This window comes from Hyperolius riggenbachi, chromosome 11, assembly GCF_040937935.1.
Source record: "Hyperolius riggenbachi isolate aHypRig1 chromosome 11, aHypRig1.pri, whole genome shotgun sequence".
Taxonomy (NCBI): Eukaryota; Metazoa; Chordata; class Amphibia; order Anura; family Hyperoliidae; genus Hyperolius; species Hyperolius riggenbachi.
In genome coordinates, this window is record NC_090656.1 from 51,826,927 (window position 1) to 51,851,756 (window position 24,830).

Consider the following 24,830-nt stretch of genomic DNA (forward strand, 5'->3'; position numbering starts at 1 on the left):
GTTTAAGGGCAAAGGTGACGCAGATATCGGTGGACATTGCAGCGAGCGAGGCTGGTTAACGTTAGGCATCAATAGAGGGAGGGTATTCTACTGTCATATTACGCATTGCCAAGCAGTAAAATACGTGTAATTTTATCGATATTCTTATAGCGGCTTTCCACAGCACTTAAGTTACTGTGGCACCCTTTTTAGATGTACGCGATGATGTTACAATAATGAGCTAGCTATGCACTTGGTGACATACTAAAAATGAAAATGCAAAATACTTGGGAATGTCATCATTTGATTTAAAGGGACCTAGAACAGACTATAAAAATGAAATCTGATCTTACCTGGTCCTTCACAGAATGCTCACAGCGACAGGCACGTGATCAAGCCAGTCGTGCGGATGGTCCGTGCATGTGCAGTTGCGCATGACTCTGGGCAAAGCAACGCACTACTGGAACTGCCACTGGGAGGACACAGGGGACCCAGAGGATGCTGAAGGACCTTATGGGCTATGGGGGGACTAGAGGAAGCCTCATGTAAGTTCATATTTCATTTTCATAGTCTGTTCAGGATCTCTTTAAGCAACATATCTACCAAAATATTTGTTACTTTATATTGTAAAATAAGTGACATACAGTATGTGGGGGAGCAGGCTGGTTTTGTACTTTGTTTTCTGGTTGAACTCGATGGACGTATATATTTTTTCAACCCAAATACCTATGTAACTATGTAACTATGTCTTAGTTACATATTATTTTACGGAAGACAAAGAAATCATTATCTGCACAGCCATCTTGCTTCGCTTTGTGCCCACACCTTTATGAATGCGGGCCAGGCGAATCCCAAGCATGCTCACTACAGGCTTTAAGCAGGCACAGCCTCTAGCTGTGGATCATTTGTCATGATCTCCCACAATCCTCTGCGCACTCGGCAAGGAGAAATGGTCAAGGCCCTTTTTTTGAGAAGACGAAGCGACCATCAGACAGGGTGGAAATATAGGACACAGATATGCTTTATAAAAAAAATAAACAGTTGTGACATCAGTATAACTATTAATTCAATGCAGAGAGATACAATAATATTGATTTTACACACCAGAGATTAACTTTAAAGAGGGATTGTCAGCCACAACATCAAATTCCATGTACCCACTACTCTGTGTTTAATATGTAGCCTGCAACCTTACCCTGATTTGCAAGCACTCCAGTCTATTCACATAGATATTTCTACAGATATTTCTCCTGTAATAAATCCTATCTCAGTCAGCCTGGCTCTAATTTTTACATTGCCAATGAGAAGGAAGCTTGTCACCACCCCTCCCACATTCCTGTTTCTCACTGATTGGCTGAGGGCAATTCAGTGAGCTGCTGAAATCTGATATATGCCTGTGCTCTCATGTGTTTACAAAGCAAGCTAGCTATGACAGTGCAGTTTCTAGGAGGAAAAAAGTAAGGGAGGAAATGACATCAGGATTGGCTTCAGTTAAAGGGAAATGCTGCAAGGTGGAAAATGCTGGAAAATTCTTATCAGAGAAAAAACGAGAACATCGCATCTCTTGTTTATTTTCAAAGCCAAATAAGTTTTTAACATAAAATAACCCAAAAAACCATAATTCCATTAATCAATTTCCTACATGCAAACTGATCGATGCAGATCTTGTATTTGGGACTGCCCTTCCATAAGTACGTTTTGGGGTGAGGTCTCCCAGCTACTAAATGTTGTATGTGAGAAACAGATTAGAAAACCCCAGAACAGTACGGAAATAGGACATATCATTCTAGCAGCAGTCAAAAAGGCGATTTATAATAGATGAATATTTCTAACTCAACTTGAACATTCCTATTTTATGCAGCTGGACAAGCTAAAGGCAACACTCAACATTGAGAAGGGGACAAATACATTTTTTTGCAGATGGAAGCCTTATATTTTACATAGAACAGCCCAAGAAGATATAAGAATTATGATGGAGCCTTTTAAGTTTTCATCATGGTATGCCTATGAACAGCTGAAAGCAGGGACGGATCTAGGGGGGGGGGGGGGGGCAAGCGGGTATCTTGCCCTTAAGCGCAGTTTGTTGAATTGTTAAAAAGGCGGCAAAATGAATGGCAGTTTAGGCGCCAAAACCTGACCTTTAGGCGCCAAAACCTGACCTTGCCCCAGGCGCAACTTGGTCTTGATCCGTCCCTGGCTGAAAGGCACACTGGGGCAATTGGAACTTTAGGAGACAGTTGATGCCTAAATTCATGTATAGATATCCTTTATACAAAATAAGGAGCCAGGTGGGGGGGGGGGGGGGGGATAGAGAGAAAGGAAATTTGGGAAGATAGGGAGGGATGGTTGGGTAGGAGTTTTCTTTAAGGGGAACTGAGTTAATATGCTGTAGCACCGTTCTTTTCTTACTTAATTGTTGTACTTTACATTGGAAGTGTGTCAATGTGGGTACAGTAATTTTCTTTGATTTTAGCTGATTATAATTATCTTGGAAAAAAAGAAAAGAAAACATTTCTTTAAAAACAGAATTATTTTTATTTACTATATAAAAAATCGCTAAAACTAAAATGTGGACAGTACAATACATGTATGTAGAGCAAGTATTTATGTACTTATATATGTTGGGGTTTTTCATCCTAGGAAAGTATGACTGTTCCTGCTGCGTTAACAAACAAAGAAAAAAAATAGACATTTGTTGTCTAGTAAGTGATTCACATTTCTGAGCCAGTAGAACCACTTTTGGCAGCAGTCACAAAAAAGTCTTTTGAAATCTCTGTCGCCATTTCACATTTGAAACCTGTGATTTTTGTTATTTTTTCGGCCTATCTTCTCCCTTCAGAATTCTTTTGACCATGACTTAGACCGTAGCATGACTGTTAGATGCAGATGGACTGGTTCAAGAATTTAGAGTATTTCTGTAACAGCTGATATCACGCACAACCATCTTTAGACTGGACTGGGAGGAGGTGCGTGAAGAAGGTTAGGAGTGTAGCTCTTATACACTACTAGACCTTAGGCCCGTTACAATAATAGGCGCTAGGCCTTGGCCGCTACGCCCCTCACAACCCCCTCCCCCCCATCGCCATCGCAACATCGCCCGCACATCAGCGTGCATGCACACGTCCACTACACATACGTGCCCGCTACACATACACTCCCGCACAACACAACGGCCCCGACGTGCACGCATGCCACAGCACATGCGCACACATGTCCACCCCCTGCACCCGTCCTCCTGCACTGTCTAATGTCCACCTACGTGCCGCGCCTAAACGCATGGACACAGGAACACAGGCAGATTATTATACAGGATTAGGAATAAATGAATGGTCTTACCTCAGGGAAAGATCATTTATTTATTCCTTATAGTGTAAAAGAACTACCTACTCCTTTGGGTGTCTCCTCCCATTTAGTCTAGTACTTATTTCTAGCTAGGGGTACTCCCCTGTGATTATGTCCAGTGTCTTTTTTATTGTTTTGGTGAGTAACCAACTACTCTGAGGAGAAGAACAAATATTTATCCATGTGGAGATGGAACTCTCCCATGCCTTTCATTGTGGTTGCCCTTAGCAACCCACCTGTGTAAAGCTGGCCACTAACGGTCCAATTTCTAGCGAAAAATCGTTTGAGAGATCAGAAATTCTGATCGGAAGTGAAATATTGTAATACATCATTCACTACACCATCAACGAACCAATTTTTGCTTCATAGCTATCACAACCAACAAGAAAATCCAAGTTTTGGTTCATCAAAAATTCATTCGGACAACATTTTTTTCACACGGTTATAATCGATTGTGTCCACCAATGGAGATTATTTATAACCAATCCGATCAGAATTTCTGATCGCTCGAATGATTTTTCGCTAGAAATTGGGCCGTTAGTGGCCACCTTAAAGAGAAACTCCGACCAAGAATTGAACTTAATCCCAATCAGTAGCTGATAACACCTTTTACATGATAAATGTATTCCTTTTCACAAACCGACCATCAGGGGGCGCTGTATGACTGATATTGTGGTGAAACCCCTCCCACAAGAAGCTCTGAGTACCGAGGTACTTCCGAGAGTTTCCTGTCTGTGAACCTTGTTGCCTTGTGGGAGATAGCTGTTTACCGCTGTTTCCAACTGCCAAAACAGTATACAGCAGCTACATCACTTGCCAGCAGTAAAAATGTCACCATGTGATAAATGTCAGAATATAAATCAGGGATTTGAAAGATTTTACAATGGGCAAAAACTGACTAAATCCTTTATACATAATTATTGTAAAAATGAAGCACTTTTTTATTACAATATTTTCACTGGAGTTCCTCTTTAAGTATCACTCTGCTTGCTTGTTATCCCAGTGTTGTATAATACTAAACTATGTTGGCACACCGGTTTTTTTCTGTTTGTTTTCTCTATCATCTGGTACTGGAGTTGATCAACTGAGAGCCCCTAACCAAACACACCGACAACCTTCTCAGAATATTGTAAAACTGAACAAAAATGGACAGAAATACTGCACTACTGATAGTCCAGGGTAGAATGGCTCTAATGGAAAAAGTTGACAGATGCAGTGAACAGAAAGGCTTCTCAAACATCACATTATATCAAGCTGTATCAGGCTCAACTTCCAAAAAAGGTAGCTGAGACTGCAGTGGTCACCACCAAAACTGGACTGTTTAGCACTGAAAAAAAGCATAACCCCTTCCAATAAACCTGAATTACTGCTAAGGTACACAGATGGCTGGATGACAATTTGGCAGCATGAATACATGGACCCAACCTGCCTTGTGTCAGCAGTCAAAACTGGTGGTAGCGGGGCCATTCTGAGGCACAGACAAACCAGGTAGATACCTGGAGTGGCAGCTGCTTGAGGGGGCACCAAGGAGTTATTCTTAGCAGACTGTGCTTTATGCAATAGTTATGCACAGCTGCTAGTTCCATTAAAGAGAGCCTGTAACAAAAAAAAGTTCCCCTGGGGGGTACTACTTACCTCGGGAGGGGGAAGCCTCAGGGTCCCAATGAGGCTTCCCCCTCCCCTGTAGCTGCAGGCAGTCCAGTGCTGCCTCCCCCGAAGTGTCCCGCAATCCGGGCTCGACAAGCCTGACAATCGCTGATTTATTTATCTTTCCTGGCTCCAGTGGGGGCGCTGTTGAGGCACTCAGCACGGAGATAAGCGAAAATAGCCGATCTCCATCAGGTCCACTCTACTGCACAGGAGCAGGAGACTTGCGCCTGCGCAGTAGAGCGGGCCGACAGTGATCGGCTATTTCCACTTATCTCCAAGGCGGAGAGCCGATACTGCGCCTGCACTGGAGCCGGGAAGGTAAATATTTACATCCCCGCTGTTCGTGAGAATGAGGAGGACGGGGAAAGCCTCAATAGGATTCGGAGGCTTTCCCCACCCGAGGTTAGTAACCCGCAGGGGAGGATTTTTTTGTTACAGGTTTTCTTTAAGACATTGATGAATGGTAATTTTAGAGAAACAAAGTAATGAATACAATTGCTTATTTCTTTACAATATTAATTTATAGATAATTAAGTTAGTGTTTGCCCATTGTAAAATCTTTCCCTGATTTATATTCCGAAATGTATCACTGGTGGTGACATCTTTAGTCCTGCCAGGTGATCTGTACAGAATGTTCGTTTACTGAGAGTTCTATACACAGAAGGAGATACTGCTTGCTTGGCAGATGGAAATAGCTGTTATTTCCCACAATGCAACAAGGTTCTCAGACAGAAAACTATCAGGGCCATGGGCCTGACATCACACTGTGGGAGGAGTTTCAGCACAATATCAGCCATACCGAAGTCCCTAATGATCTATTCAAGAAAAGGTGAACATTTCTGATGAGAAATGGGGGTATCGGCTACTGATTGGGATTAACTTCAATGCTGGGTTAAAGTTATTCCTTAACACCTAAATGGGTACTTCTGAACAAACTTAAAGGATAATTGAACTGACATGTGACATGATGAGATAGACATGTGTATGTACAGTGCCAAGCACACAAATAACTATGCTGTGTTCCTTTTTTTCTTTCTCTGTCTGAAATAGTTAAATATCAGGTATGTAAGTGGCTGACTCAGTCCTGGCTTAGACAGGAAGTGACTACAGTGTGACCTTCACTGATAAGAAATTCCAACTATAAAACACTTTCCTAGCAGAAAATGGCTTCTGAGTGCAAGAAAGAGATAAAAAGGGGAATTTCTTATCAGTGAGACTCACACTGTAGTCATTTCCTGTCTGAGTCAGGACTGAGTCAGCCACTTACATACCTGATATTTAACTATTCCAGGCAGAGAAAGAAAAAAAGGAACACAGCATAGTTATTTGTGTGCTTGGCACTGTACATACACATATCTATCTCATCATGTCACATGTCAGTTCGGGTATCCTTTAGCATAATAAAGGTTGCCTGAATAGTATAACAATGAATGGCATGTACTGTTTATAAGTGAATTCAACTGTAAGGCCGTGTTCACAGTGGTCAGTTGCGTTGCAGAATAAAGGGCTTTTCACTGGCGTGCAAACACTTTGCACCGCTTTGTGAATCAGGCCCTTTGTATTAAAGTCTATGTCCAGTCTGCATTGCAGTTCACACTCATAACACATGAGTTATGCAACTCACCACTGTGAGCCTAACCTTATTGTTTTGATTTGGTCTGTATTTACAGGACAATATTCCAACCTGTAAAAATACAGGTTTCACACAAACAGTAGATAAGAATTCCGTTGCACCGATCTCAGGATAAAAGCCCAATTTTTATTGAGGCAATTGTAGACAAACAGCTGAGCTATGACTAAGGAGCCATAAGTTTGCTCCGATGAGCTGTATTGTTGTTTGTCCACAATTGCCTCAATAAAAATTGGACTTTTATCCTGAGATTGGTGCAACAGAATTCTTATCTACTACATTTTCCTGGATGTTCTGCTCCCGATCACAGCAGGTGCAGTGGTTGCAGCGACCTGTCCCTTGGATGGTCTGAGAGAGTTTAAGCCATTTATCCTTTATAGAGATGTCGCGAACCTCCGATTTTCGGTTTGCGAACACCGTTCACAAACTTCCGCGGAAGGTTCGGTTCGCGTAAAAGTTTGCGAACCACAATAGACTTCAATGGGGAGGCGAACTTTGCAAAATAGAAAAATTATGCTGGCCACAAAAGTGATGGAAAAGATGTTTCAAGGGGTCTAACACCTGGAGGGGGCCATGGATGAGTGGGATACATGCCCAAAGTCCCGGGGAAAAATCTGGATGTGACGCAAAGCAGCGTTTTAAGGGCAGAAATCACATTGAATGCTAAATTGCAGGTCTAAAGTGCTTGCAAACATCTTGCATGTGTATACATCTATCAGGGAGTGTAATTAGAGTTCTGCTTCACACTGACACACCAAACTCACTGTGTAACGCAGCGCAAACAGCTGTTTGCGTAGTGAAGGCCGTGCTGGACTGGTGCGCAACATGGCCAGAGTGCAGGCCGTGGCAGTTTTCCAGCCCATATGGTCGCCGGGCTGTGGTAGCTCAATGATAGAACAACAGTGACTGTCAAGCTGATCAAATTTGGTCTGTCCACAATGAAGCAACGACCTTATTATCTTCTTGTATGTAGGTAGGCATAGGTAGGAGTCCCAGTATAGGTAGGTAGGTAGGTAGGCATAGGTAGGAGTTCCAGTATAGATAGGTAGGCATAGGTAGGTGCCTCAGTAGCTAGCTAGGCATAGGTAGGAGACCCAGTATAGGTAGGTAGGTGCCTCAGTAGTTAGCTAGGCATAGGTAGGAGACCCAGTATAGGTAGGTAGGCATAGATAGGTGCCCCAGTAGTTAGCTAGGCATAGGTAGGAGACCCAGTATCGGTAGGTAGGTGCCTCAGTAGTTAGCTAGGCATAGGTAGGAGACCCAGTATAGGTAGGTAGGCATAGGTAGGTGTCCCAGTAGTTAGCTAGGCATAGGTAGGAGACCCAGTATAGGTAGGTAGGTGCCTCAGTAGTTAGCTAGGCATAGGTAGGAAACCCAGTATAGGTAGGTAAGCATAGGTAGGCGTCCCAGTAGTTAGCTAGGCATTGGGTAGGAGTCCCAGTATAGGTAGGTAGGCATAGGTAGGTCCCCTAGCATAGGTAGGTAGGTAGGTGTCCCCGTATAGGTAAGTAGGTGCCCCAGTAGTTAGGTAGGCATAGGTTGGTGTCCCAGTAGTTAGCTAGGCATAGGTAGGAGACCCAGTATAGGTAGGTAGGTGCCTCAGTAGTTAGCTAGGCATAGGTAGGAGACCCAGTATAGGTAGGTAGGCATAGGTAGGTGTCCCAGTAGTTAGCTAGGCAAAGGTAGGAGACCCAGTATAGGTAGGTAGGTGCCTCAGTAGTTAGCTAGGCATAGGTAGGAGACCCAGTATAGGTAGGTAAGCATAGGTAGGTGTCCCAGTAGATAGCTAGGCATAGGTAGGAGTCCCAGTATAGGTAGGTAGGCATAGGTAGGTCCCCTAGTATAGGTAGGTAGGTAGGTGTCCCCGTATAGGTAAGTAGGTGCCCCAGTAGTTAGGTAGGCATAGGTAGGTGTCCCAGTATAGATAGTTAGGCAGGGCCTGGCTGGCACAGTAATAACAATTACCAAGGTCCAGCTGCAACAGATAGGGCTGTATAATGTCAGTGTCAGTGAGCAACACACACAAAAAAAACACATCATGAAAACATTAGAGCTCTCAAAAGAGCTGTTGAGGGGTGCTATTTTAGCAATAACAATCAGCCAGGAGCAAGCCAAGAGCCTAACTAATCTTTCCCTAGGAGAAAAAATCTGCAGCAGCTCTCCCTAGTCTGTCTATTTGCAGCAGGCACACGAGTGAGTGTCATGGCCAGCGAGCCTGCCTTATATAAGGGGGGGGGGCTCCAGGACTTAGTGTAGCCTGAATGGCTACAATGTGCCTGCTGACTGTGATGCAACCCTCATAGTGCATTATGGGGCGAATCGAACTTCCGCAAAAGTTCGCCTGGTCAAGGCGAGCGCGAACCACCAAAGTTCGCCTGGAACCGTTCGCAGGCGAACCGTTCGCGACATCTCTAATCCTTTATAGATTAGTTTTGAGTGAAGTGTGGTCCGGTGTTAGTCCAGGAGCAGAAAGGCAGACATCAAACCAACAAGCGTTGATTCCGATGATACCTTTAATGACTAACTGTACATGGTTTATTGCAAGCTATCGAAACATTAAGTTTCTTCTTCAGGCATTATACATAACTGGGTCAGAACCTTACAGTCAATGTTTGTTGGTTTGATGTCTGCAGATTTGTTTTGAGAAACAATATCTTTGTATCTAGCTTATCAATTTGTCATTGCTATATGCAAAGCCAATTAAAGTAGGCTACAGACATCCCATTAGTTAGTTACTAGTTTAGGGCAGGAGTCAGGAACCTTTTCAGCTGAGAGAGCCATAAACACCACATATTTAAAAATGTATTTCCCTGAGAGCCATACAATAAGCATGGGCGTCCGCAGAAAATTTTCCGGGGGGGGGGGGGGCAAAAAGGGGGGAGGAAGAAGTAGTGCGGTGCATCAAAAATTGGGGGTACGTTGTGTGGCGCAAATGGGGTCACGATGTGCGGCGCGCTACGGTGTGGTCATGGACCAGAATGTGGGTGTGGTCGCGGTGGAGACAAGTTTACATGAACTTAGCAATGGTGGGCAATTAGATTAGGACAGTGGTGGCAAACCTTTTGGAGGTCGAGTGCTCAAACTGCAACCCAAAAGTCACTTATCTATCGCAAAGTGCCAACAGCAATTTAAACTAAATACAAACGTTTTAACTCATACATGAACATTATGGAAAATCCAAGTTGAAATTAAACTGTGAAGATAAACAATTTCATCCATCCTACTCCTGAAAAATGTATTCATTTTTTAAGAACCTCCCAGTTTCATTTTCTGTTTTAAAAAGCTGAAAAAGTCAGTTTAATGCTATTGTCTCATATGATGATGATTCAGCTTTTTCCATAGTCTCGCAGTTAGCAATCATGTGACCCCAACAAGACAAATTCAGCAATCATGAGGCCCACCATCAAGACAAATTCAGCAATCATGAGGCCCCCACAAGACAAACTCAGCAATCATGAGGCCACCAACAAGACAAATTCAGCAATCATGAGGCCCCCAATCAAGACAAATTCAGCAATCATGAGGCCCCCACAAGACAAACTCAGCAATCATGAGGCCCCCAGCAAGACAAATTCAGCAATCTTGAGGCCCCCAACAAATCATGAGGCCCCCAACAAGACAAATTCAGTAACCATGAGGCCCCGAACAAGACAAATTAAGCAGTCATGAGGCACATAAATAGACAGCATTTCACATAAATAGGCAGAATGCCCCCTTAATATGGTAGACACCTCTCACCTGGCTTCTGAATTCTCCTTTACTGGCTGCTGTGCCTGGCTGGCCTGGCAATACTGTTTTTAGCTGGATTGGGGATGATGTGTGGGCTGAAAGGCCTGGCAGTGATGCTGTGGCTTGGCTGGCGGTGATGCTGTGGCTGGGCTGGCGGTGATGCTGTGGCCGGGCTGGCGGTGATGCTGTGGCTGGACTGGCTGGCGGTGATGCTGTGGCCTTTTTGACAGTGTTTTTGGGCTGGTTGGCTGGTGGTGATGCTGGGCTGGCTGACCTAGGTAGTTTAGGTAGTGACAGGTGCCCCCTAGTTTAGGTAGCGCCAGGAACCTCCCTGTTTAGGTAGTGACAGGGCCCCCAGTTTAGGTAGTGACAGGAGCCCCCAGTTTAGGTAGTGACAGGGCCCCCCAGTTCAGGTAGTGACAGGTGCCTCAGTTCAGGCAGTGACAGTGCCCCCCAGTTCAGGTAGTGACAGTGCCCCCCAGTTCAGGTAGTGACAGTGCCCCCCAGTTTAGGTAGTGACAGGGCCCCCCAGTTTAGCTAGTGACAGTGCCCCCCAGTTCCGGTAGTGACAATGCCCCCCAGTTCAGGTAGTGACAGTGCCCCCCAGATCTGGTAGTGACAGGAGCCCCCCAGTTCAGGTAGTGACAGTACCCCCCAGTTCAGGTAGTGACAGGAGCCCCCAGTTCAGGTAGTGACAGTGCCCCCAGTTCAGGTAGTGACATGAGCCCCCAGTTCAGGTAGTGACAGGAGCCCCCCAGTTAAGGTAGTGACAGTGCCCTCCAGTTCAGGTAGTGACAGGAGCCCCCAGTTTAGGTAGTGACAGTGCCCTCCAGTTAAGGTAGTGACAGGAGCCCCCAGTTTAGGTAGTGACAGTGTGCCCCAGTTCAGGTAGTGACAGTGCCCCCTAGTTCAGGTAGTGACAGGTGCCCCCCAGTGCGTAGAGAGAAAAGGGAGCGTGTGGCAGCGGTGGAGAAGGGGGGAAGTCTCCCCTCCCTTCCCTCACCTTTGGGGCTCCCTCTCTCTCTCGCTCCCCCCTTTAGAATGAAATGATGCGGGCGGCAGCAGCGGGACACTTATGCAATTAGCAGGCACGAGTGACTCTCTGTATCTGTGCGCCGCTGCTCTGGTCTAGTCCAGACCTGCGCAGCGGCTCACAGAGAGAGTCACTCGCGCCCATGACAATAGGCTTGACTCACTAAACCGTGATAAGTCCTATTACGGCCGTCTTCGCACGCATTTTCGCAATCGCAAATTTGCATGCCCAAATGTGCAGGAAAACCATATAATTTTATCATTTCGCAATTGCGCGTGCAAATTCGCAATCACGCGCAAACGCGTAAATGCACACAAAAACGCCCGTGATAGGCCTTATCATGGTTTAGTGAATCAAGCCCAATGTTTCAAATTGGAACAGAGCGCATGCGCAGCAGAAGGCTCACATCCCTGTTGCCATGGTGATGTGTATACAGTTGATCCGCCATTCAGCGGGAAGTGTCAGACACGTCTTCAGCTTCTCTTGGGTTTCAGCAACATCAGCAATTTCCCCCGAGAGCCAGACAGGAGAAATACCGAGTAACAGCTTGTACAATTAGCTAGCTGACTTGGGGATTGATTCACTTTGTAGGACGAGATCCCCGCACTTTAGCCTAAAAGGCTGCCTGTCAAGTGACAGACCGCCTTTTGGGCCAATTAAAGAGCGAGGATCTCATCCTACAAAGTCACTGGACCTGACAGGGTCCAGAGTGGGACAATTAAAGCTGCTGTTAGTTTTGGGGGGAGAGCGAGTAAGTTAGTAGTGCATGCTACAGTAGCAGCGTGTACACTTAGAAAATTTTACTTGCGCTGCCACACTAAGCTGCACTGCTTGAGCAGTGTAGCTTAGTGGATCAACCCCTAACTGTGAGCCAGTTGTGGCCATCAAAAGAGCCACATCTTGCTCCCGAGCCATAGGTTCCCTACCCCTGGTTTAGGGGATGGAAGCAGGTAACACGTGCTTTGCCTTGGCCACCAAAATGGCCAGTAATGGCCCTGAATGGTGGTTTGAGATGCGGTAGGAAGGAGGATTTGCAGCATGAATGTGCAGGTGACACTGGATCAGAATCTAAATTCCATTTTGTGGAATTTATACCATGAAGAATAGACCCTGTACAAGTATAATGCTCCAAATAAAGTACAGAATTTAAAAAGCAATTGATTTTTTCATGTAAAATAATGTGAAGGAATTGCATTAGTCTTTAACTGCCTTTTTATGAATCTTTTATTATGGTACCAAATCACAAAAAAATGACAAAAATGGGGGATTTATAAACCTCTCTTGCTTGAAACTAAAGTTAAAATGCTCGCTTGGCCAGTTCTGTAAGTTGCAGCTTATCACTCCTTTCTCAGGTGCCTGTTTTTTTTATTATTTTGTATTTTCCCCCTGGATGTCTGTGCGATATAGGTGAAGACGTTAGGAGTATAATCAGACATCAGATAGTGCTTTGATTTGATTTTTGAGAATGGTAGTCCTTGTGTTCTCTGAAGATTGACTGGCATCTGTGATAACCTTGCTGATCATCGGAGTACAGATGGGGATACACTTATGCAGGGCCCGTTCTTTTTGCCGCTTGAAGCAATACATTGTGAGAATGACCCCATCCCCCCACCACAACCCCTCAATGTGTGTGTGCAAAGCCGGACCAGAGAGGAGAGACACATCAGACTGTGCATTGCAGGCACTGTCCCTACCCCCTCTGCTTCCTCCAAGACAGCATCTCCTCCCTGCTGGCCTGAAGCATTCTGGCTCTGATCCCCATGATGCCAGGTACTGTATGTGCTGGCACTGCATCACTCGTTCTCAGCAGATTAGGGATGGTATCACTAACCACAAGCAATGTCCTGCTTGCTCTCTGACCACAGCAGAGCCCCATGTGACCTGGCAGCACATAACAGGTCATAGCAGGTTACATGAGGCACCACTGTAGCCATGGACACAGGATGCCGGCTGTGCGAATGGAGATCCCATTGCAGGAGCGATGAGACCAGGGGAGTGAAGCAGTGCCGCACATCTAGTGAGGGGGAAATGAGAAGAGGAGGACATTTGGGGAGGAGAAACGCCTCTTGCTGCCCTCTAAGTGTTGCCACCCGGAGCATATTATTCACATTGCTGAACCTCCCCTGCATTTATGTAGGTTGAGGATGATGAGTTAAAACAGTTCCAAAAAGAACATACATATCGGTGAAGCACAAGCAGTCTCTGACAGCAATAACAGCGTTGTCCCATGTGACCCGGCAGCACATCACAGGTCATATAAAGCACCGCTGTAGCCATGGATAAAGAACAGTGGACGGGCGAATGGTGATCCCATCGGTGGAATGCTGAGAGCAGGTGAGGTGGAATGCTGAGAGCAGGTGAGTGAAGCGACACCGCGCCTCTAGGGAGAGGGAGACGGGGAGTGCGAGGAGGCGGACATTTGGGGAGGAGAGCCGCCTCTTGTCACCCAATTGTTGCCGCCCTGAAGCAAGTGATTCACGTTTTTTTCACGGAAGAACCGCCTGCCTCTGCATTTATGTTGATTGAGGGAAACAGTTCAAGAAAGGAAAATAACATCGGTGAAGCACCAAGCAGTTTCTGACAGCAATAACAAAATTAAACAAAGTCACAGCAGCTTGCTTTTATTGCAGAAATATGTGAAAGTGTATCTCTACATTGCAATTAATGTGGCCCTTAAGGATAATTTGGAGGGCATTGGAGGTCAGATATTTAGCATAGTTAAAAAAGCAATATCAAAACAAAAACAAACAAAAAGAAGTAAATAAATAAATAAATAAAAAATGGAATCATGCTGACTTCATACACTTCAAAACTTCAAACAAATTACTTGAAGGAAAACTGCAGTTAGAACAAAAAGAAGAAAAAACGTAAACAATACTGGGTTATGGACAATGGATATTTCTCAAATATAATCGTCATATGAAAATCCATTCCCAACAAATGTGTGGAGCAAATGGAATACCATTGAAAGACCACAAGGCATACCCAACATTCAAATGAAAACAAATGTTGGACATGCACACTCATGTTCGATATGACTGGGGGAACACTGCACTCCAAGTCATCTGCAAAATCAGAATGCTTAGATTCAAAAGCATGGATGGAATACGACTTCTTATGCTTTTTGCCGCTTACAAAATGTGCTTAGCCTTTCAACCTTAGTTTCTCAGTGCTATTGCTGCAGTAAATTGCAGTGTGGTGTGAATGAGGTGCCACTGTAACTTGAGAACAAACTTTGGTAAGACAGGCAGAAAGTTTTAGGGAGGTTCTCCCCTAAATCAACCAAAATGCTGTTACTTAGTCTACCTCTATGACCTATGCACAACCGCAACCTCACCCTTGTCTAAAGCCTTATTTGAACAGGTTTTTTTGCCAGCCAAAAAGATTGTTTATGATCACTTTGGCTGATGGTGTGTAGGCACATATGGAATGTAAATCTCTGTTTGGCTTAACCAAGAAGCATATTCTTTGATATGGAGAGGGGAGGGGAGCAAAGGCACCCCAGGAATAAAGAGATCAACTCAAAAATCCTACATACGGTACAAAAATGCTGCCCCTGAAATCTCTGCGCCTGATGCAAATGTTTCCCCTTGCTTCATGAGAGAACCGGCCCTGGCTACACACTGCAATGTGTCACTGTGAACAGAGCCTTCCTGTTTTATTGTCTCAGATGAATGACACAGTTCAGAGCCACAATCTATGAACTTGACCTTTTTTTTAATCTATTCCCTGCACTTAGAAGCTGTTCTTTGCCAGGGCAACAGTTTTATGGCTGCAATAAATTTTCATCTACAGGGTTATGCTATAGCAGGCTTTCTCAACCAGGGTTCCTTGAGTACTCTGCAGGGGTTCCTTGGCATTTTCCCCCATTGTGGGGGAAGTATAATAGAGCACATTATAATAGGGGGTACTTTAACAAGAAGCACTAAATAGGGGGGTCAGGCGACAGTGTAATGAGTGGCAGTGTAATGGGGGTAGTGAAATAAACAGCCACACATACTTTTAAAGACCATGACTTCTCCGAAATAAATGCAGGGGTTCCTCGAGATAAAAAAATGTTCTCAGGGGTTCCTTGAGATCCCCAAACTTATATGCAGGGTTCCCTTCAGGGTTGAAAGGCTGTGCTATAGACTGATTATGTCCAGACTAGAGAGAAACTGACATTTGCTTACCTGAACATTTAAACCGTTTCAGGTTGAAAAAGAAAAAAAATGAACAAAGCCTAGTTATATGCAGGAATGGAATTGTACATACACACGTTTATCTCATCATGAACCTGATGCAGAAAGCAGTAGTAAATTTGGCATTTGCAGGTAGCGTACCGCATGTTAACATGGCAAAACACCCCAGTTTACCCCAGTAACACGTATTGCGCTAATTGGGTAATGGGCACTGCTCTACTGGCGCCACTGCTGGTAAAATTGCTGTGTTCTTTAACCACTTGAGGACTGCAGGGCTAAACCCCCCTAGTGACCAGGCCATTTTTAGCAAAATTGGCCACTGCAGCTTTAAGACCAAGCTGCAGGGCCGCACAACTCAGCACAGAAGTGATTCCCCCCCCCCCTTTTCTCCCCACCAACAGAGCTCTCTGTTGGTGGGGTCTGATCGCTCCCCCATGTTTATTTTTTTTTTTAATAAATATTATTGTTTGTTGTTTTTCTTTAAAAACCCCTGTTTCTTTAAATTTCTTCCCTCCCTCCCTCCCTCCCCACAGCCAGCCAATTATGGCGATCAGCTGTCATAGGCTTCTGCCTATGAGAGCCGATCGCTCTCTTGTCCCCCATGGGGACAGCCGTGTCACACGGCTGTCCCCAGTGCAGCGCTGCTGCTCATCGCAGCGCTGCACCTAGTAAATAGACGGCGTGATCGCCGTCTAACAGTCTCCTGAGCGGCAATAGCCGCTCGGAGACTGAAGGCGGGGCAGAGCTACGCCCTCCGAGCATGAGATGCGCGCGCACCATGCGCGCGATCTCATGTAAAACAGAGCCCCAGGACTTTACGCCAATTGGCGTTAGGCGGTCCTGGGGCTGCCGCCGCGGCCACGCCTACTGGCGTGACGCGGGCGGCAGAAGGTTAAGCACACAGCAAATTTACCACTGCCTTGCGTATCAGTTAAGATACCTATTTAGATTGTCCGATTGTAGGTGCAGGACTTCCTCCTTTATTGTTTCTTATTATAAACATTATATGGTTTGTTTTTGTTTTTTTTACATTATCTGTATCATGCTAGGCATGCTTTATGCCATGTGTGGCCGATCTGGTTAATAATCAATACCTTCTCATATCACTTGATTACCTGGTCTACCACCTTGCACCATTAGATATCTGATTTCAGTAGATTTTACTGCATGATGCGGTACAAAGATAGGCTAATCATGGTCATTTGCTACTGCCACCTGGGGTACAACCCCCCTTTCCCCCATTGCCCCCCCCCCCCTTACCCCACAATCCCAACTATTACGGCACGGTAAGGAATGGGCATGCCAGATTAATATTCGATCACTAAAATAACCACATATCGATCAACTTTACTTTTTTAACCCTTTCTGGACCAGCACCCTCTGCCCCCTTAAGGACCAGAGGGTGCTGGTCCCGTAAATCGCCACTTCCCGACGAATCGCCGCAATGACCCGCCGCTCCCGACGAACACGCCGCTCTGTCCCCGCCGCAGGCTGCTCTCTCTGCCGTCGCTATGACGGCAGAGCGCTGTGCGTCGGTCAGGAGCCGCTTTCATTGGCTCCTGACACTGTCACTCCATGTAAGCCAATGAGAGCGGCTTACATGAATGAAAGGGCTAGGAGCCAATGAAAACGGCTCCTGCCCGGCTCACAGTGCTCTGCCGTCATAGAGGCGGCAGGGCAGCAACGAGCGGCGGGGGCAAAGCGGTCCGAGCGGCGGAGACGGGCTGGGGCACGCGGTCAATGGGGCGTAGAGTTTACGTCCTGTCAGGACCGCAGCGCCCCCTGCCCGACGTAGATTCGCACTCGCTCGGTCCGAAAGTAGTTAAGAGATTTTCATTGCGTTCAATGATTAATTTGAATCTAATATCTGATCTAATAAAATTTTAGTTGGTATCACTTTTTTGCTATTACCCATATACAGTATTAAGCACCCATGTTTGTATCTCATTTCATAAGCACCATTGCTAATTATGGTGTTTTATAAACGCTAAATAATATTCATTGGTCTGGTGTCAAGTCATTAGGTTTGAACCTTATACATTTTTTTAAGTTATACATTTGAATACAGTTTTTATTATTGTTAATCTTAACCCAACCTGAAACAATCCATAAATCCTAACCAAAAACCTTACCCCAACCCAAATCCATAAATCCTAACCAAAAACCTTACCCCAACCCAAAGCATTCCCCAAATGCTAAACAAATATCTTACCCCAACCTAAAACATTCCCCAAATCCTAACCAAAAGCCTTAAAGTGCACCCAAGGTGAAAATAAACTGATGAGATAAGCAGTTGTATTTGTCTTACTACTCCTACAATGACTTTTTTTTAGATATCCCATGGTTTTATTTTATATTTAAACAATTGCAAAGTAGATTGAATGTTTTATTGTCTCTGCTCAAAGGCAGTCCTCAGGGTTAAAATACATGAACTATATATCTTTTTCAATCTCTCCACTGCCCTCAGAAGTTGTATCTAGCCAGGAAAACTTTTATGGCTGTAATTTGCTTATCAGTGAGGTTTACTATATTCCCAACAAGGTACCGACAAGACAGAAGCTGTCACTTGCTTGCCTGAAAATTAACTCTTTCATGCAGCAAAAAAAGAAAAAGAAAAACAGCGTGGCTGTTAATATGTTTTGCATCGTACATACATATGTTTATCTCATCATGTCACATATCGCCTCGGGTACACTTTAACCCAAAAACATTCCCTAATGTTGAAACATTCCCTAATTAATAATTAAAAAAGTGTTGGAGGCACTCCAAGTAAAAATATTTTAAATAAGAGTATTGCACAAACATCTCAAAAATGACTTAAGTCAAATATATTGAATCTAATTTTATTGGTAAATAACGCATTTCACGGGTCTGGACAACTTCATCAGGTATTTTGCCAGTTTGGCTACACCCTCACACTGGTGTGAGCACGTCAATCCACAAACCCCGAAACCTTCATACGAACCTCCACAACCCTAACCTTTCTTGCTCTTCCTTACTTTAAAAAATATGAATACATACTTATTCTACTTTCACGCCCCCAAATTACCATATTAGCCAAATGATCAAGCACTGAATTGTCCTGATTTGTACTTCTATAATACTTTTGATAATAAACCTCTCGAGTTTGCAGATACCTGTAGAATACGCAGATGTGCAGTGACATAGTATCATTCCTCAGTTCTTTTGTAAAAGCTTTCACTAATGAGTGTTATTCTAAAAATCATGAACACAAAAAAAGGAATTTTATTTACTGAATGGTGTGTTTTTGTTCTCATTAAACTCAACACATCCATGGCAGCATTTCATACAAATGCTGCATGTAGACTTTGACACTGAATAGAAAAGATTTTTGAATATATACTTTATATTGTTTCCCCCGTCAAAACACTGTCATTAATTTAGCAAATTCTGGCGGAGATTGCACCTTGAAACAAAGGAAAAATAGCACTTAAAGTCTGGCCAAAGCAGCATGAGAAATAAAAATGAATTGGCAATCTTCGGTCATTTCATGTAATGACCAGGAAACTTCAAAAGTTCTTTTGTATCACACATAGCATTTCTGGTGATTGGCTGTATAAAACATTGTCCATTAGTTATTGTCAGAGGGTGGTTCGCTTGGTTTGATTGCAGTTCTTTGGCATATGGCGGCATTTTGTACAGTCTCTACAGGACTATGGGTTACATTCCCCTCTGTCACCATGACTTGTGCAGGTTCCGAAGAAGCTGGTTTGTCTTCGAGGTCACCCTTTTCAGATTCTGTGTAGATATCAAGATAAAACTTTAAACAATTATGAAAATTATTAAAAGAAAATCAATAGCCTGTTAAAGTGTATCCAATTAAGTTATGGAGAATTACAGCAGACTTGGGTAGTGGTCCCAAAGGGAACCCAAAACAAATACAATAATAAGTTTTTGTTTTTTAAATAAAAGGTAGTTGTCCATATTCCCAAAAAGCAAGCCAAAAAGGTACCAGTTTATGAGAGTGGGTGAAACTATTTCAAAAAGTCTTAAATGCCTGAAGATAAAGCATGTATTTAGAATGCAAGTCTCTCAGTAGCCATTGGGTCTTCTTCCCTGTTGTACCACTGCTTCCAGTACTAAGGAAAAAACGAATGCTGCTCTGCCTACCATTTTAGCCCTTTAGCAGCCAATCTATTTAGAGGATTGCAAGTACTCCAGGCTAATTAACCACCTGAGCGGTCTGGACGAGCTGAGCTCGTCCAACACCGCCGGAGGTCGCCGCTCAGGCCCTGCTGGGCCGATTTTAATCAAATAAAAAGCAGCACACGCAGCCGGCACTTTGCCAGCCGCGTGTGCTGCCTGATCGCCGCCGCTCTGCGGCGATTCGCCGCGAGCAGCGGCGAAAGAGGGCCCCCCTAGCCGCCTGAGCCCTGCGCAGCCGGAACAAAAAGTTCCGGCCAGCGCTAAGGGCTGGATCGGAGGCGGCTGACGTCAGGACGTCGGCTGACGTCGATGACGTCACTCCGCTCGTCGCTATGGCGACGATATAAGCAAAACAAGGAAGGCCGCTCATTGCGGCCTTCCTTGTTTATTCTGGGCGCCGGAGGCGATCGGAAGATCGCCTCCGGAGCGCCCTCTAGTGGGCTTTCATGCAGCCAACTTTCAGTTGGCTGCATGAAATAGTTTTTTTTTTATTTGAAAAAAACCCTCCCGCAGCCACCCTGGCGATTTAATCAGAACGCCAGGGTGGTTAATTTTAGTACTTTTTTTCCTATTTGTTAAATTTCCCTGTTTCTAATTAGTACTGCTGTAATGTGTATTTATGGCCACTTGTCACTCGGGTACAGTGTGGGTGACAATAACAGAGGAGTTCTGCTTTCAATTTCTATGTTTTCTGCTAGTAGACAGAGATGAAAATGTTATAAGAATTTACAGAACAACGAGTTCTGCTGTCGGAGGTCAAAAGCAGTGCACTGAACTCAATCAAGATAACCGTATTGAAGTTCCTAATGGTTTAAAGTTATGGATTATGGTCTTACTTTTTGAACAAGAGCTGAAATGATGACTTGAAATTACATTATTTTTTAAAGTAAAGGATTTTTACATTGACCGGTGGCTAGTACCTATGGCTCCACTGTGTACTTTACCACTAGGAAAAATTTTAAACAGCTAAGTTAACTGTGTAACGATCTTACACGGGAGAAAATAATACAGGTCACTGATATGCAAAACAAAGTCCATTTAGTAAACACTTGAAACAGTTGATTTAATTCAAAATTTCTAATATTCTGATATTCAGAAGCAACAATTGAAACATACAGAAGTTTGATGAAAAGTAAGTAAAGAATAATCAATCATTTGGATTTATATAAAAAAGTGTCTTGTGAATAAATACAGAATATATGCATGAAAACATGCATATACCTATTTGTGACTGGCTCCCTTTAAAATGTTTTTTTCACAAATTCTAAATAACCAATACTACATTTCTAGTTTTGTCATGCAAAGCTGCTGCTAGCCTTGTTTCCACATGCATAGTGAATCAATTATTTAGCTACCTACCTTAACCTCCTGAGCGGTCTGGACGAGCTCAGCTCGTCCATCACCGCCGGAGGCTGCCGCTCAGGCCCTGCTGGGCCGATTTTTATCAAATAAAGTGCAGCACACGCAGCCGGCACTTTGCCAGCTGCGTGTGCTGCCTGATCGCCGCCGCTCTGCGGCGATTCGCCGCGAGCAGCGGCGAAAGAGGGCCCCCCTAGCCGCCTGAGCCCTGCGCAGCCGGAACAAAAAGTTCCGGCCAGCGCTAAGGGCTGGATCGGAGGCGGCTGACGTCAGGACGTCGGCTGACGTCGATGACGTCACTCCGCTCGTCGCTATGGCGACGATATAAGCAAAACAAGGAAGGCCGCTCACTGCGGCCTTCCTTGTTTATTCTGGGCGCCGGAGGCGATCGGAAGATCGCCTCCGGAGCGCCCTCTAGTGGGCTTTCATGCAGCCAACTTTCAGTTGGCTGCATGAAATAGTTTTTTTTTTATTTAAAAAAAACCCTCCCGCAGCCACCCTGGCGATTTAATCAGAACGCCAGGGTGGTTAAGCTACCTGCTTTAAAATTTAAAGTTGAACTCTAGGCAAAAAAGTTAAAACTAACCTTGTGGGAAGATTATGCAATACTCACCTCCCCAGGTGTCTTCAGCCCTGCTTCTGTTTCAGTGGCGAAGATCTTCCAGCTGCAACCTTCAAGTTGCCCACCACATCCTGGCCCTCTAGAAATCAGATCTATAAAATTGTAGGGGAGCTGCCTTAGATTGACAGCACAGCTGCCTTCTTACTGGAACCATGACCAAAACTTGTAGGTCCAACAGCCGAGGAAACTCTTTGTGCCCGATCCGATTCATTTTTTCTCCTACGTTTTCTCCTAGGTGTGTTTTCACATCTTATCAATAAAATGCCTTTTAAGCCACCAGCAAGCAAGAAAATACTTTTGACAGTACCTTTTCACCTTCTTTTTGGTACTTTTTCAATTACTGAGTGCTGAAAAGTTATTTTAAACAGAAACGGTCCTTCTGTCACGTACAGGAGACTCACAGCAGTGCTAAGGGAGGAATGAGGTTCCAAAGAAAGAAGATGGGGGTCGGGGACCAGAGTTCTAGCCATCCTAGTGAAATAAGTATGATTTTTTTCTATCCATAGGCTTTAACAGAAGCCCACTTTTTATATGTACAACATGAAACTATTTCCAAAATATCTACAAATATGGAAGGTATACATCTGGCCTAAAACAGAGCTGTCCATCTCCAGTCCTGGAGGGCCATCTTCATGCCAGTGTTTAGGATGGACTGAGAATGGAGAAATGTGTTCTACTTGATGGACCACACCTTTCCTGATTCTGCCACATCAATTCATTTGAGCTACTCCAAAAATGCGGCCCTTGAGGACTGGAGTTGGACAGCACTGGTCTAAACAAAAAGACACCTACCGGTACATATCATTAGGAATGATCAATGGCACAATGGCATGCACATTTCTCATTGCATTCACATTTCATGTGAATGTTATGCAGTTTGAACTCGGACCAATAAAAATTGACAGGAAGTTATTCTAATTGGTCCAAAATTTCAAGCTGCATATCATGTACATGAAATTTGAATACGAGGTGGAATGATTTGCATCTTATTGATTGGGGAACATATAGTAAATACCAAAACCAATGTAGACATGGACTCACCCTGTGCTACAGAGGTAGAAGCTGGTTCACTGCTGAGCAGAAGGGGAGCTTCACTTCTTTGCTTCAGCCTCAGAACAGGAGATCTTTGTAGCAGAGGAACTTTAACATCTTAAACAGATACAACATGAAAATGAGTCGGAAGAGATACCCAAGATAAATGTGCATAAACAGCTTGTAAAATCACTCAGTATGCAACGGATTCATTGAAATTCAGAGAATAATAAATGTCATTTCATGCTGTATAATCATATCTTCAGGAAATGGCGAGGGTTGTCTATTCTGAATGGAAGAGATTGCACCAATTAAGAACGGAGGTGACAGCTTGATAGCTTATTTGTATTAAAGTATCCATTGCGGGATTCATCATTGATTCACTCCCTTCCCTGCATTTATCAGAGTTGGCCACACACCACCAGGAATACACAGCACTCTGGGGTGTCATAGACACCTTTATTAGCACAAATAAAAGTCAGGTTTATTTATTTACCTATTTAGTTATGTCGAAAGCAGATCTCACCTGCTTTTAAAGCAATGATGACATTGGTGTGAAGATAAGGAGAGGCTGATTTTCGGGTTCACTAATGCTGAATACACACCATGCGTTTCCACGTTCGATGCGTCTGTCGATACGCATCGATTCGATTATTTCCGACATGTCCGATTCAAGCTTCGATGGATCGTTAGGTCGATTTGCCATACTTTACATGGCAATCGACCTAAAAATCATCTAAATGCATTTGTAAATGCTCGGAAATAATCGAATCGACGCGTATCGACGGACGCATTCGACGCGGAAACGCATGGTGTGTATTCAGCATAAAATGGATGCTTTTGAAGCAGTGAAGCAGTGGTGAATTTCTGATACATTTATTTTTTAGTCTTAAAAAAGAATAGATTTTCAAAACATGGGAAAATGCGGAAAAATGATTTAATTTCAAACAACTCTGGATTTGGACAAGTAGTATAAACTATGTTTTCTGGTTGCTTTCAATGTGCTTTTACAGTGATTTTAAAGGTGGTTCTGGTATTAGGATGGGTCGGCACCACCAGAAGTAATTTATATTGCTGCCTTGTCTGAAATAAAAGAGCTATAAATTACTTCTGGTGGTGACGACCCATCCTTATACCAGTGCATGGTGTACCCATTGAGTTGCTGGCGTAGGGGTCCAGGTACACCACTCCATCCATTGGGTGCTTCTTCAACCCTTATGTGTTTATAGTGATTTTAAAGGAAACCTAAAGTAAAAAGATAAAAATTCCCATTTACTTACCTGGTTTTTCTTCCACCCCCTTCCTGGTCCCTTGTCGTCATCCCGTATTCCGCCGTTCCTCCAGAGTCTACTTTCAATGCTGGGTGCACGGCCCTGTGCCGCGCCCCTCCTCCAACGCGCTCCCATGGCTGGGAGAGCTCATCAACTGCACATAAGCAAAGATTGCAACTGCGCATGCGCAGAATGCTCACAGCCACAGGAAGCGCAATAGACGATGCACAGGGACGGTGTTGCACATGCGCAGTGGCCGGCCGACTTACTCGTCAGCCGACCGGAAGCAGAGGAACTGCGGAGCACGGAGTCACGATGAGGGTGCAGGAGAACTTCAGGGGCTGGAAGAAGCCTCAGATAAGTGAATGGGCTTCTTTTTTTTTTTTACTTTAGGTTCCCTTTAACTACCTATAACAGTTTATACAACACTAACATTTAACAACAAAAACATGTAATAAAAAAAGGTATTGTATAATTTGTACATGAAGACAACTTTGTTTCTATCTCTGAAACATTGTAACTCGAGTAATTTGTAAGTAGGGGACTGTCTGTATAACCTAATGTCTAATGCAGGCTTTCTCAACCAGGGTTCCTTGAGTACTCTGCCAGGGACGGATCTAGGGGAGGGGGGGCAAGCGGGTATCTTGCCCCAGGCGCAGTTTGTTGAATTCTTAAAAAGGCGGCAAAATGAATGACAGTTTAAGCGCCAAAACCTGACCTTTAGGCGCTAAAACCTGACCTTGCCCCAGGCGCAACTTGGTCTTGATCCGTCCCTGTACTCTGCAGGGGTTTCTTGGCATTTTCCCCCATCGTGGTGGAAGTATATAGAGCACAC

The 24,830-nt window shown here is 44.3% G+C and overlaps 1 protein-coding gene across 3 annotated transcripts in view; it reads right to left on the reverse strand.

Annotated features, from left to right (window-relative positions):
* Positions 1–16,818: 16,818 nt before the first annotated feature.
* The window catches only part of LOC137539214 (capping protein, Arp2/3 and myosin-I linker protein 2-like), a 150,571-nt gene continuing 142,559 nt past the window's right edge, over positions 16,819–24,830 (reverse strand). For 2 of the 3 annotated variants that reach the window (XM_068261753.1, XM_068261752.1), the window contains exons 9-10: positions 22,734–22,841; positions 16,819–19,303 (exon numbers count right to left, since the gene is read on the reverse strand). In XM_068261753.1, the coding sequence (XP_068117854.1) occupies positions 19,137–19,303; positions 22,734–22,841 (275 nt within the window). In that variant the 3' untranslated portion in view covers positions 16,819–19,136. The remainder of the gene's footprint in view (positions 19,304–22,733; positions 22,842–24,830) is intronic. The other variant, XR_011024966.1, reaches the window with a different exon arrangement.